The 14,744-nt window shown below is 32.5% G+C and overlaps 2 protein-coding genes across 2 annotated transcripts; both read left to right on the top strand.

Moving 5' to 3' along the window:
• The first annotated feature begins 1,988 nt into the window (after positions 1–1,988).
• Positions 1,989–3,234, top strand: LOC129911513 (uncharacterized). Its single transcript, XM_055989329.1, has 4 exons — positions 1,989–2,486; positions 2,541–2,712; positions 2,776–2,864; positions 2,917–3,234. The coding sequence occupies exons 1-4, from the start codon at positions 2,415–2,417 to the stop codon at positions 3,136–3,138; spliced, it is 555 nt and encodes a 184-aa protein (XP_055845304.1). The 5' UTR covers positions 1,989–2,414; the 3' UTR covers positions 3,139–3,234.
• Positions 3,235–13,092: 9,858 nt separating this feature from the next.
• LOC129911512 (cytochrome c oxidase assembly protein COX15 homolog) lies at positions 13,093–14,480 on the top strand. Its single transcript, XM_055989328.1, has one exon. The coding sequence runs from the start codon at positions 13,201–13,203 to the stop codon at positions 14,458–14,460; it is 1,260 nt and encodes a 419-aa protein (XP_055845303.1). The 5' UTR covers positions 13,093–13,200; the 3' UTR covers positions 14,461–14,480.
• Positions 14,481–14,744: the final 264 nt, after the last annotated feature.

The following is a 14,744-nucleotide window of genomic DNA, read 5'->3' as shown; positions in this document are numbered from 1 at the left end:
GACTGACAGACTGACAGACTGACAGACTGACAGACTGACAGACTGACAGACTGACAGACTGACAGACTGACAGACTGACAGACTGACAGACTGACAGACTGACAGACTGACAGACTGACAGACTGACAGACTGACAGACTGACAGACTGACAGACTGACAGACTGACAGACTGACAGACTGACAGACAGACAGACTGACAGACAGACAGACAGACAGACAGACAGACAGACTGACAGACTGACAGACTGACAGACTGACAGACTGACAGACTGACAGACTGACAGACTGACAGACTGACAGACTGACAGACTGACAGATTAGGTCTGTTTAATGAAGAAAAACTGGAACAGAAAAGATCAGAACAGCACAAATTCTTGAAAACTGTCAAAACAAAAGAGATCAGAAAAGTACACCTTCCTATTTTATAGGGTTGACTTTTGCCTAACAGTTTTGAAACTTAAAATTAAAATGATTTTTTTTGTTATGACTTTTCATTCAAATAAATTATAATTAATCAGAATATTTTTTCACATTTTGAATTTTTCTTCATATTAGGAATATTCTAAACAAATTTTCATTATTTTGAATTTATTTAAATATATTTTTGTAAAAATAAAACAAATCAGTTGCTGTTTGACACTTCTCACTCGTTTGCTCTACCTCAAAAGTAGGGGCAGAAAAACTTGAACTTATCTGTGCTGGAAAACTTCATGGAACACAAAATGACAGTTTGTAGAACAGTTTAGGGCAAGGTGTTTCCTTATGAAACACACAAACCTGTACTTTTCGGATCTTTTCTGTGCAGATCAGATTCATTAAACAGACCTACTGATAGACCGATAGACTGATAGACTGACAGACTGACAGACTGACAGACTGACAGACTGACAGCCTGACGGACTTCCAGGACACACTTTTTTGGCATTCTCTATCTTCGTAATGTCATACAAAAATGTTATATCTACCATTGTATATATATTTCCATAGTACTATCATGAAGTAAAACGATCTTAGGAACTCTAGTGGTGACTTGAAAAAGCAGAATTTGTATGAAAAAAACACACTGAGCGCCACCTCAAAAAAGTGGCGACATCAACTAATACTAAATTCGACTTCATGATAGTACTATAGAAATATATATACAATGATATCTACTTTAGTTTTTGTACGAATGCATACATTGATATAAAGTATCTATATCGCAAGTAAAAATCAAAAAGCGTTTAATGTCGAATTCCTTTCAATTTTTAGAATCGCCTCAAAAAAATGGAATTTTTGGTGTTAAAAAGGAACATGAAAACAAACCGAATTCTTTTTGCGATTGTGTGTGTGTCATTTGACAACAAATTTTACACGAACGTCAAGCTGAAATCAAAACAATTTCTGTAAAATAAAACCAAAGGTTCCTTTGATCAATAATTTTGTTTATTTGCTTCGGTAATATTAATTTAATTTAATCCAAATCAATAGGAAATTGCAGATATTATTAAGATCTGAGTGAAGATGAAGTAAAAGGTTAATTATTTGGCCGTATGCTGTGGTTTTACAGAGAAAAAAATTTCCTGAAGATAATCACGAGAAGAAAAGTCACAGTAATTTGACTTTTTCACAAGAACTATGCCAAGAAAAATTATATTTTGATCGCACATTGTTTTTTTTTTATTTATTTCATATTTTTCCGCAATAAAAACACCATATTCCATTATAATTTACTCTATATTTGAAGTTGGTATTCTCAAATAAACAAACAACACGAAGGAATCTTTCAGCTTGACGTTTGAGAAATGTCAAATGTTCCAAGTGTGTGTGTGAATCCGTGTAAATCTCTCAAAAAAGAGGGATTAAAAAAAATTCGAATTCTGCTTCGTTTGAGGCGAATTTTTTTTCTATGGAACATGATTTTCAGAAAAAATTCGCTTCGAGATCGCCGAAAATTCGATTTTTGCATTGAAAGGAATTCGACATAATATTTAAGAGTAGGTACTATGGGTTAGGATATCCAAGTATTACTGACTGTATACTTCAAAAATTAACTATTAATTTATCAGAACCAAATATAAATAAATCATAAAAAGCAAAAAAACCAGATGAACGATAAAATCTTACGTCTAAATAGTCCAAGAAAGGTTGAAGATAAATGCGAGTTTTTTTTTTGTCGCTGGGTGGGGTGTTCATTGTAGCAATCTTATTACCAAATGATTCAATAACAAACCAAACCACGCGTCTTCTAAACAAATGCAAACTTATTCAAGGCTAATTAAAAGCTGAGCTTGCAAAAAGACATTTCATAAACACAAAAATAAACCTTCACCTTACACGTTCGTGTTAGGTGTCAAGTTACAATTTTGTTTAAAAGACTGCAAAAACGATAAAAAGTAATCACTGTTTATCATACATTTCCAATCAAATCATCATGGGGCACACAACAAATGTGATGATGATTCTAATGAGTATCATATCGTTAAACCAGGCTCAGCAATTTGAGGTAATAACTACTGTTTTTTGTTCAGTTTTTAAATTAAATTTTTTTTATTTCCAGATTCCATCCGATCTTCTCTTGCCTTGTCATTCAGATGTTTATGGATACCCAAGTCAACCAATAGAAGAACCTTCTTATGATATGCGACCAAAACGGCAACAAAAAATGAGCTTGGGAAACAAAATTGAAAGCTTAAAAAGAGTTTGTGGTAACCAAGTTGGTGTTCCTTTAAGTAAGCTATAAAATATAAAATATTTGTTTAGGATTTATAACTAGTCGCCTCTCTGGTTATTAGGTCAAATACCACGAGATTTATTAAACGAAGAAAATCCAACTCGAAAAGTAAAATGCGTAATGGCATGCATTTTACAACGTTTACAATTGGTAAGTTCTCAATTTAAGAAACTGAACACCACTTCATTGTATTTATTTTTAGATGACTAAGAATAATCTCATTTCTACTCGTGGAATTGAAAAAATGGCTGATGAAGTTGGCAATCATAATCCATTGATAACGGCAATTGCAATCGCTCTAGCAGAAGATTTTAATGAACGTTTGACGGCCATGCAGATAAATGATCCATGTGAAGCAGGATTTCTTATTAATCAATATATTGCCCAAGAAATGAGAAAAAGGAAAATCGATGTTCCTTATTGATTTTTTTATGTAGTTTGTTGTGATTTTAAATAAGTTATTATTTATTTGATTGTGATATTTAATTTAAATAAATTATTATAACTATATTTCTAAAAACTTTGTTTTTATTAAAAAAAAAGAAAAATTCAAAGTTTTTAAAAATGTTAAATTAAAAAAAAAAAATACATTTCATACCAATTTAGATACTTTTCCTTATTTTCAAATTCTCTTGGGTTTATCTAAAATTTAAACGATATTTAGTAATAAAATACTCAAATAAGCTTAGGAGAATTTGAAAATTGCTCATGTAATAGTGATTTGAACTAAGTCATTTAAAACTGCAAAAATGTGGTGATTTATTTCATCATCTATCAAAACATATATTTATATATTTTTATGGTGGGGATAACGTTTCCCAAAACCTACATAAGCAAAAAAATTATTGAACATAAGAAGCAAAAATTTCGAACACTTTTTTTTATTTCTAACCCTTTGATGATATTTCTAATTTTTTATTTATTTGAAATTCTTTAAATAGTAAATATTTTACTTTTTGCACGAAAATAAAATGCACGACTGGGTCGCATGTACTTGCTCTTGCAGTTCAAAGCAGTTTTAAGTTAGTTAACTTATAGATTAGAGATTAGATTAGATTAGATTCTTCCTTTATTCATTAGATAAATTACAATTTTTTTCTATTGGAAATACGGACATGACAATGCTGCCGTCTGCCGGAAATGACATTTCAGTATAATAAATAAAATTATATAAAGAGAAGATGTATCAAAAAGATTTACAATAAATTTGAAATAATAAATTACATAAATAAATATTACACAAAATATTAGACAAAAGTTTATATTAACATAGATATGAGGAGTAAATTTGTATATAATTTTAAATTTTAAGTATTAAATATTAATTTTTTAATTTTAAAATTTTAAATTTTTTAAATTTTCAATTATTTTAAATTTTTAATATTTTTTAAAATTTTTTAAGTTTTTGTTTTTTTTTTTTTTTTTTAAATAATTTTTTTTTTTTTTTTTTTTTTTTTTTTTTTTAATTAAATTATGGGAGAGCGAGAAACGTTTGAGCAATTTTAATGATTTGCAACATAAAAACTAGTAATTTTAATGATTTAAAACATAAAAAGAATAACAATTTTAATGATTTGAAACATAAAGATTTGATTAAAAGCAATAATTTGCAGCCCTTAAATTGAATAGAGACTTGTTGTGAGAACTAATTTAACAAAAAACTATTACGATAAGTCATAGCATGATTGCAATATTTGTACAAGGTGAGCCAACCACGGGCGCCATTTAATATTTCGTAAAGACTATTTACGGACAGAAAACTTTCTTGGAAATGTAATCTTCGGATTTCTTGTAGAATTGGGCATACAGCAATGAAGTGGTAAATATTTTCAGACTCTCTCCTGTTACATAGATCACAAGTCTGCTGAAGATCGACTCTATGTGGCATGAAATTCAAATTTAATAATTCAACTCTAGCTCTGAATATGGTGCTTATAACTTTTGAAGAAAATTTTGTGTTGAAATAGCATTCAATGGTTAACATTTGGTGGTTAAGGTTGCGGTAAATAAATCTGGAAGGTGATGAGGACGCTCTTGTTAAAAACTGGTCGTATATTTTGTCATCTTCTTTAGCTATGACCCTTGCGAACATATTTTGCCAGTCGCTAACGTTATTTTCCGATAAAGATAAATCGATATCATGAGATAACGCCAGCTGTTGCCAATTTCTGAAAGGATAAGCATTTGTTTGCAATAGCCTAGTTAACACTGCCCTATGTAAACTATTTTCACTTCTCTTCATTACTTTTATTAAAAAGACAGAATGAGCTTTCAGATTTTGCAAATAAATGGGTGGCAAACCTGATTCCACATGAATTGCGTAGGTAGGAGTAGCGTTTGGTAGACGGAATAAACGCTTGAAAAAGTACCTTTGTACAGTTTCGAAATCTTCAAAGGGGTCTACTCCAAATGCCTGCACCCCATAGCACATGCAAGTGTTGACTGTGGCATTGAATACATTATACTTTGAGGACAGATCAATGTTTTGGTTTGCGAAGAATTTTGGCCACATTATGTTGAGTGCCAGTTTTGCTTCTCTGCTTTTTTCTTTCACATGATTTCGAAAGTTTAAGTTGCTAGACAACAGTACGCCAAGGTACTTGAACTCAGGAACTACTTCTATCGACTGGTTATTGAGTCTCCAAGTCTCCACTCTTCTACTCCTTCGGTTCTCGAAAACCATAACTTTTGTTTTCAAGACGTTGATATGTAGATCCCATGTCTCACAGAAAGCCTGAAGTTTGTTTATTTGCAGTTGCAGAGTTGAAGGATTCTCAGCCAGCAACACCAAGTCATCAGCATAAAGGAGAACCTTTATTAGCTGACCAGCGAAGCTAACGCCACCCGGAAGAATTTCAGAAATGGAGTCAATGTATAGTGCGAAGAGTATAGGGCTTAAAATGCAACCCTGAGGAACACCTGCAGAAGTTGGGAACCATTCAGACAACTTGGATCCATCCCACACGGTTGCACTAGAGGAAGATAATAATTTCGCATATACTTCCAAGAACTTTCTGGATATTCCAAGCGACGCCAGTTTGTAGATCAAAGCTTGCCTGTTGACTGTGTCAAAGGCTGCTTTGAAGTCTACAAAACAAACATATAACTTTTTATTAATTTCAATATATTTTCTGGCTATGCTAGTTAGTGCGAAAATGTGGTCAATTGTTGAAAACCCGGAACGAAACCCTGCTTGAAAAATGCTGAGACGATTAAAATTTTCTATCCACGTAGAAAGCCTAACATAAAGAGTTGTGGCAAAGATCTTTCTGAGAGAATTTAGAATGGAGATTCCCCTATAATTTTCTGCTTGGGAAGCATCGCCTTTTTTAAATATTGCAAAAATAAGCGATTTGTTAAAACCAGAAGGAACACAAGCATTATTATATATCTTGTTGAAATAATCCACAATATAATTTTTCAGTTGTACTGTTCCGTTTTTAAAGAATTCGACTGGAATGCCATCACAACCCGGGGCCTTATTGTTTTTCATAACCAGCAGAACTGAATCAAGCTCTTCACAAGAAATCGGACAGTCTAGTTCAGATACAACTTCATTTTGTAGCGCAAAGCTAAAAGTATGAAGATTCTCCTCCGCTAACAATAGAGTTTTAAAATGAGCAGCTAGTCTCAGCTTCGAGAGAAATCTTCATACTTCTACTTTGCCCACCTAACTCTCTTACATTATTCCAAAATTCTTTGGAATTTTTGGAGTGCTGCAAGTTCATTGCAAGATTTTTTAGATAAAGCCTTTTTTTCTCGTGACATAATTGTTTGAATTCTTTGTTTGAGTGTAAGTACATATTTTTAAACGCAACCGAGTTAGTTCTTCTAAAAAGTTTCAAGTACTTGAATGAGAGCTTACGAAGTTTAACACAGTCTTTATCAAACCATTTATTTTTAAAATTGAGCGTAGAGCTAGTGCTTGTAGATACAGCTGAAGCGTAAATTACTCTAGTAATGCTTTCCTCAATTTGTTCAACATTGCTCTCATCTTGAAGAGGGAGAAGATTGCAATGCTGATTCAAAAGAGATTTGTACCGTGAAGCTTTATTTTCAAACCATCTGAGTTTTCGAGGGATATCTACGTTCGTCTGCTGTATGTTCTCGTGGAAGCGTATTTTGACAAATAGTGGCAAGTGAGCTGAAAAACTAGACAAGTGCACCTGGAAGTCTTCAACTGAGTTACACCACTCTCCAGATATTGCACAATAGTCGATTACTGATTGCCCTTGACCGCTGATAAAAGTAAGTTCGCCATATTTGTCACCGCTTGTTACCCCATTTAATACAAACAACCCAAAATCTTCTAGCAATTCCGTTAAAAGTCTACCATTTCTGTTAAGGGTTTCATCCTTTGAATTTCTCGCCTCATCAAAAATCATCAAATCATGTAATATATGAGCAGGAGAGTTCTGAAATTCACCAATTCGCGCGTTAAGATCACCGACAATCATTACATTTTCCAACGAAGAATTGTTTAAGAAATTGCGTAAATTTTCAAAATCATTCAACCAGCTATTGCAATTAAGGTACACCGGCAAAATATTGAATTGACGTTGGTTGGTAGAAATTTTAACAACAAGCCTATTTTCAACAAGTTTACAATAAACGAAATGATTAATTTTAGTTTTGATGCCACATAACATGCCTCCGCTAGCTCTCCCATGCACATTGGATCTAACTGCTGGAATAAAAGTTAATTTATAATCTTTAAAATATTTATAAAATTCATTTTCATTTTTTTCCTCTAAAAAGGTTTCAATAAGAAAGATAATATCAAATTCTAAAATGTAATTAAAAAAATCTGGTTGCAAAAGTTTGCTTTTGAGACCTGTTATATTATATGAAAGAATTTTTAAATAAGTAAAATTAATTATATTTTGGCAGACGGCATTGATTTCCTATTGTTTTCTATTATTATTAGGGTTCGTTAATTCACGCCTTGGTGGCGCTGTCATCGGTTGAGAGATATGTGGTGTTTGTCGATCATCAACCGGGTCTATCTTCACTCCATCGCTGCAGTCAAAATATTCTTGTGAACTGTCACCAAACATGTTGTTCATATATGTCATCTCAGCTGCAGATTTGACAATAAGGCCACGCGCAAATTTGTAAATAAAAGTGTGGTTGTTGATTTGCATTTTGTCACCTTTGATAATAATTTTTGCCTGAGCGTTTAATTGTGATAATTTGTTTTTAATTTCAAATAGAGCTCGTCTTTTTTGTCGATACATTTGTGTTTGTTCGCGAAATATACTTATGCCAGTTCCTTTTAGTTGGCTATTTACTGACATTATTTCGTCTACGATATCCGACGATTCTAGCTCTAAGAAAACAGTTCCCCTTTGAGTGTGTGTGTTTTGGATTACCCGTGATTTCTTTAAGTGAATATTTTCACCTTCTTTTAACTTGAGAAGCCCCCTGCAAGTTTGTGTTGCTAACTGAACTGCGTCGGTTTCTCTGTCTAGAGGAAGGTGTACCACCATACAGTTTTCGTGAGCCTTACGTGAAATTATTTCGATTTGAGACTCCAAAAGATCACAACGTTCCGTCATAACAGATAGTTTTTTATAGATTATAAAGCCAAGTACGCTGCTGAAGCAAAACGAAAAATTTAGAGGTCTCCAAAGTCTTCAGCGGACATATTAACGAAAAAGTACCATCAGGTATTATAGCAAAGTAAAAATAATAGATACATAAATAAAAAAATTCAAGAAAAAACATCCGAAAATAAGTTTTAAATCAAAAACAAGACAAGTTTAATTTCCTTTAAGATTTCTTTAACGAAATTTTGTATGGACATTTTCGTTTCGCATCAGCAGCGTACTAGGCTTAAGAGCTGCCTCCATAATAATTTTAAAGAAATTTGGTTGATGTAGGTTGTAGGGGAAGAGCCAACATGGAGACCACATATGTTCAGATGGAGGCACAGACGGAATTGAGCGATCCACTTTTTCGGACTTCTCGACTCAGTGTATTGTTTGTTTCTCATATTTAATGAAGTTTTTTTACTGCAGCTTTTTCTTCAAATCATTTTGTATAAAAAAAACATTTTTATTGTTAGATTCTAAGAACTTGGCAGTAGTAAGGTAGATTATAATCAATCTCTGTAAACTGTGCAATATTAATTTAAGAAAGCTGTAATTTTGCCGCAAAGAATAAAATAGCAATAGGTATATAAAATCTCAGATTTTATTTTTCGATACGAAACCAAGAGAGAGAGAGTATGGTTTTTTTTATAGAGGAGTTCAATACAATCATTTTTTAATATGGGAGGGGGGTTTAGGTGCGGGGGGGGGCAAATTTCTAAAAAATAAAGAAAAGTAAAAAAAAAAATGTAAAAAAAAACAACGGCAACTCTTACAATTATGAATTAAAGGCTTCACCACACCGGAATGGAATGAAGTAGCGGTACGGGTAGCAGTATGGGTACTTGTATGAAAAATATTCCACACCTGAATATTGATGTTCCAATTTTGAATTTTTTTTTTCACACAATTAAAGGCCACACCGGAGGGTATGCGGTATAGCGGTAACGATATTTGTACTAAAAAAATTCCACACCTGAACGTTGATGTGTCAGTTTGGAATTTTTTTCATACAAGTACCCTCACCGCTACCCGTACCGCTACCACATACCCTCTCGTACCGCTAACGCATACACTTCCGGTGTGGTCAAGCCTCAAAAATATTTGCCAAAATTTGAGGAAAAAAGTTAAAAAAAAAATATATTGAATACTATTTTTGTGAAGAATGTGGATTTCAATACGAAATTGATCGATTAAGTAAACTGCCTTAATCAATTCTTTATCAAATAATGAAAACCATGTGCTTCAATGCCTTCTAGTTTTTGAGAAAATTGAAAAATTAAAAACAACCTTTTTATCAGAATTGTATTTTTTGGCTGTAAAAATGATTGTAGCTGTGTTCCTTTTTTTAATACCCGTCGAATTTCTTACAAATTTGACTGTACCTATGTACTGTATTTGTATGGTCAATAATCAAAATTGTAAGAAATTCGACGAGTATTAAAAAAAAAAATATTTAATGCACAAATTTTGCATTGAATTTTTTTTTCAATGCAGAAAATTTTTTATTTGCAATACATTTTTTTTCAATGCAAAATATTTTTTTTTGCAATAAAATTTTTATTTTCTATGTAATTTTTTTTCATTTGCAATACCTAATTTTTTTTAATGTAAAATATTTTTAGTTTGCAACAAATATTTTTTTTTTAATGCAAATATTTTTCAGTCGCAATAAAACTTTGTTTTAATGCAAATATTTTTGAGTTGCAATAAATATTTTATTCAATGCAATTTTTTTTATTTGCAATAAATATTTTTTTTTAATTTGTAATGGAGAGCAAATGCATTAAAAATAAAATGATTTTTTACAACCCTGCAACATATTTCTTCTATAGAAAAAATGTCTGAATGAATTTTGGTACTTTGGTGAGTCCAAAGGAACACAGCCTGTTTTGAACTCGTTTAAGCTTAGTACACAGCTGAAGCGAACGAAAAATTAAAAAAAAATTAAAATCAAGAAAATAATTTTTAACACAAGAAATAAATGAATTAAAAGTGAAAAAAACCGTCAATGTACTCGTGCCAAAAGAGAAAAAAAATAGTAATTTTTAACTATTTTCATAGTTAAAATCGGGATAACTATACATCCAGATGTATTTTTTAAACTAGTGAATAATATGGCCGTTATTTGTTTTAATCCTAGTATGTACATACAGAAGAAGCAAGTCGTGAATCCATACAAGTTTGTATTTTGTGTTCGCCCGTGAACGTTCCTGTGAAACGGGTGGAGAAGAAAGTGGAGAGTTTTGCTTCACTACACGACTCACGAGCGATGTAGTAGTTCACGTGAAAAATGTACGGGAATCTCTTTCACACAGATGAATTAATTAAAATTTTAAATTTAAGCATGAGTCAGAAAATTAAAGAGAAAAGGAATATGTGTATTTTGTTGATTGTGTGCGTATTCATGAGATGAATAAACTTGAAGTGTGTACCAGCGATGAATGTCAAATGTTCACAAGTGGAGATGTTTTCATGTTCTTTGTATATAAAATCTATAGTACTATCATGAAAAAAAACATCTCCACCAAAATAGTAAGCTAACGAACGAACTAAAAAATATGACAAATATCAAGCAGAAATGTATATGTGCCTGGCTACACGGTGATTTTCCATTTTTCGAGTGAGTTTGTAGGCAAGTGGGATGAGGATATCATGACGGGGAAGATGCTCACGAAAGGAACTGAATTTTCTGAGGGCATTACAGTTCCGTTGCAAAATTTCTCCTCTTTTTAACGCTTGTTCCTAGAAAATGTAAAAATGGAACGTGATTGGGCAAAACAGTGTGTAGCCACCGCATGTGATTTTTAAATCGATTGAAAAATCACTGTGTAGCCAGGCACTATCTCATCTCCTTACTCCCATTATTGAATTCCGTTAACGAAATCTTGAACGAAAAATTTCGTTTTGCTTTTCAGTACGTTGCTTTAGCGAAAAATTGGAGAGTTTTCACTCATTTGTCACTTACTTTTTACTGTCCTGTGCATTTTTCTTGACTCCAGAGCAGTGTTGACAGTTTTTTCTCTTTTAATTCATTTATTTCTTGCTTTAAAAATTATTTTCTGTTGATTTTTCTTTATTTTAAATTAGTTTTGAATTTTTTTATTTTGACTTTGACAGAATACCCTATGATATTTGTTCGTTAGCATTTTCGTTGTCGACTTTGGGGACTTAAAAATTTTTCGTTACGCATCAGCAGCATAACTACAACGGGCACTTTTTGCGAAAAGTGAAAAAGTGAAAATTTTCAAAATCATTTTGTGATAGTACAGAAAGCTAATTTTTTGGTTTAAAAAACAATTTTTGTAGTTTTTTCAAAAAACAAATAGCACTAGATGGAAATAAAAAACAAATTACTTTTATAAATTTCTTTTGTAAATTTCCCACTTTTTCACTTTTTAGGTCATTGTAGGTAAGGTTTAATGATCATACCTTCTCTTCTTATACCATGGAAGTATACAGCTTGTTCTAAGCTGACTACATCAAAGAATCTAATGTCGTTTTCTATTGACTTTTGAGATTTGTGTGTAAAATTCTCAGATTTTCCACTGCAAATAGAATATGAAATCTAGTTTTGTAATTGTGTGCGAAATCTGTGCGTATAAAAAAAATAAAACAACAACAAATGTTCAGACAAATGTCAAACAGAGGAGTGTGTGTGAAAGTGCGTGTGTTTGTATGCGTGAATCTTGATAAAAATCCAGAATCAGATTCTTGAATCTCAGAATAATTTTTTTGTCATTTTTTTTGAATCTCAAGACGATTTGTCCACTATTTCCCCTCTTCACCCCCGCTTTCAGCTGTCAAATTCACAAATCTCATTCTGAGATTCGTCAATAGAAAACGACATAAGGTCTGTTTGGGTACTGCCTAAAACAGAAATATTTCAACTTTTTTCAACTTTTTTAACCCAATTCCTGTTTGGGTACTCTGAAATTGTACATTTTTTCACAAAAAAGATGGCCGCGAGAGATAAAAAAATTTCCCCTTCTTGCGAATTTCTGCCCAAAAAATTTCATCGAACAAAAATCTGAAATCTGTCAAAAGGTAGTGCTTTCTCTGTTTTTCTTTATTCGTTCTTGTCGCACAACATAAAGAAAACAAACTACAAACATGGTGGCGTGGATTTTGTTCTTGTTTTTTTTTTTATTTATTTCGTTTTAGTGATGTAATGCTCAAAACAAATTAATATTTTATGAACAAAACAATAAAAAAAGTGTTTCAAAAATAAAACAAAGTGTTTTTAATATTATTCATTTCTTTTTTTTTTTTTTAATTTGTGTTTACATTTTTTAATGAACAAAACAAAGTATAAACATGGCGATGTGGCTATGTTTTGTGTTTTTATTTTTATTTTTTGTGTTTTAATGGTTAAGAAGTGCTTTATTTTATAAATGATTTACGAAAAAATGAATAAAAAAAGTGTTTATAAAACAAAACAAAATATTTTGATATTTTTCCTTTCCTTATTTTTTTTTTTCAATTGGTGTTGTTGTTTACATTATTGTTGTTGTAGAAAAAGTAGCAGAAAATTTTGTGCCAAAGCGTTTGGGTACTTTTACGCAATTTTTCTTTCTCTGAGAGAATTTCATCCCCACTCCTTAAAATTTGACAGGTTTCATATTTTTGTGCAAAAAGAACCCAAACAGACCTATAAAGTGTAAAAAAAATCAGGATTGCATAAAAGAACGCAGTTCTTTAAACGTTCACCAATATTTATTCCGAAAATCACCAATCCATTCATTTAATCTCGAACGCGGCCATAACCACCAAACCAATAGTCTCCACTCTCCACAGAGCATATGTTTTCAAATTTGCTATCCAAACCTTCAAAAGTCATTTCACTATTTCTATTTATTTATCAAAAATAAAATAATATTAAACAAATAATAAAAATGATTTTTGGTCTACAATTAACAAATCAAATCATTAGAAGACTACCATTATGTAGTAAGAACACTGTCCTAGCATATAAATCTGTGACAAGGAATTTCACAATATTACCCAAACAGAGCAACTCTAATTTTCTTGTTGCCCAAATCCCCAAGAAAAACACTGTTTCCCAAATCAGAAACTTTGCCCATAACAACAAAGTTGAACAGGGAAATAAACTAGTTGGAACATGGCTTCTAGGTTGCAGTGCCATGGTCTTTGGAGCTGTAATACTCGGTGGTGTTACTCGCTTGACAGAATCTGGACTATCAATGGTAACTTGGAAGCTCCTTGGAGAGCAAAGACCACGAACACCAAAAGAATGGGAGGAAGAATTCGAAAGGTATCAACAATTTCCCGAGTTCAAAATGAAAAATGCAAACATGACACTCGAGGAATTTAAATTCATTTACTTTATGGAGTATACTCATCGCATGTGGGGTCGAGCCATTGGTGCCTTTTACGCTCTACCTGCCATCTATTTTTGGACTAAAGGTTACTTTTCCAAGGCAATGAAAATGCGAGTACTCCTCTTTGGTGCCCTAATAGGAGCCCAGGGTCTAATGGGTTGGTATATGGTTAAATCTGGTCTGGAAGATCGTTTTCAAGATGTCAATGATGTACCAAGAGTATCGCAATATCGACTTGCTTCACATTTATCATTTGCATTTATTCTTTATACACTATTTTTGCATTCATCACTTTCACACTTGTTACCTGCAGAACGTTTGTCACAAATCACTCGTGGAGCAGTGACATTTCGAAAACTGGCTCATGTCACAAAAGGCATGGTATTCCTGACAGCAATATCTGGCGCCTTTGTTGCTGGTCTAGATGCTGGTCTTGTTTATAATTCATTTCCAAAGATGGCTGATCGTTGGATACCAGACGACATTTTAGCTCTGTCGCCAAAGCTAGTCAATTTCACTGAAAATCCAACAACAGTACAATTCGATCATCGAATGTTGGGTATTACAACGATATCACTTATTTCGGGTCTTTGGATATTGTCGAGAAGAAGAAGCCTGCCAAAGAGAGCTTATTGGGCGGCGAATGCTATTGCAGCAATGGGTTGGACTCAAGTTGCTTTGGGTATCACTACGCTGCTGACGTATGTTCCTGTATCGATAGCTGCCGCACATCAATCGGGTTCACTTGTTTTATTGTCATTGGCTATTTGGTTGTCGCACGAACTGAAATTTGTTAAATATATTCCAAAGTAATGTTTAAACTGATAAATCAATATCATTGTGTTTTTATTTTGTTGGTTCATCGTTTTCTTAATTGGGTTACATTATAGCCCTGTTCCAATGGATGTGGTAGTTTCCCGAGTAGATACGATTTGTATTGAATTCGTTGAAAATGCGTTCCATTGATCGCTAGTAAACTACTATTAGTACTTTGCCACCTCCCAAAGGAGCGGGGCTAATATGTAAAAAGGCGTGGTAAGTATACGGAAGAACATTATCGTTATTTTCGCTCAATATGAAGTTCGACAAATCCGTCT

Source organism: Episyrphus balteatus, chromosome 2, assembly GCF_945859705.1.
Source record: "Episyrphus balteatus chromosome 2, idEpiBalt1.1, whole genome shotgun sequence".
In the NCBI taxonomy this organism is placed as follows: Eukaryota; Metazoa; Arthropoda; class Insecta; order Diptera; family Syrphidae; genus Episyrphus; species Episyrphus balteatus.
The sequence above is the reverse complement of the archived record's forward strand: the minus strand, read 5'-3'. Positions and strand labels throughout refer to the sequence as shown.

Coding starts and splice junctions, on each gene's coding strand:
- LOC129911513 (XM_055989329.1), top strand. CDS start 2,415: ATGGGGCACACAACAAATGTGATGATGATTCTAATGAGTATCATATCG. Junction 2,713..2,775: donor CCAAGTTGGTGTTCCTTTAA/GTAAGCTATAAA, acceptor TCTGGTTATTAG/GTCAAATACCACGAGATTTA. Junction 2,865..2,916: donor TTTTACAACGTTTACAATTG/GTAAGTTCTCAA, acceptor ATTTATTTTTAG/ATGACTAAGAATAATCTCAT.
- LOC129911512 (XM_055989328.1), top strand. CDS start 13,201: ATGATTTTTGGTCTACAATTAACAAATCAAATCATTAGAAGACTACCA.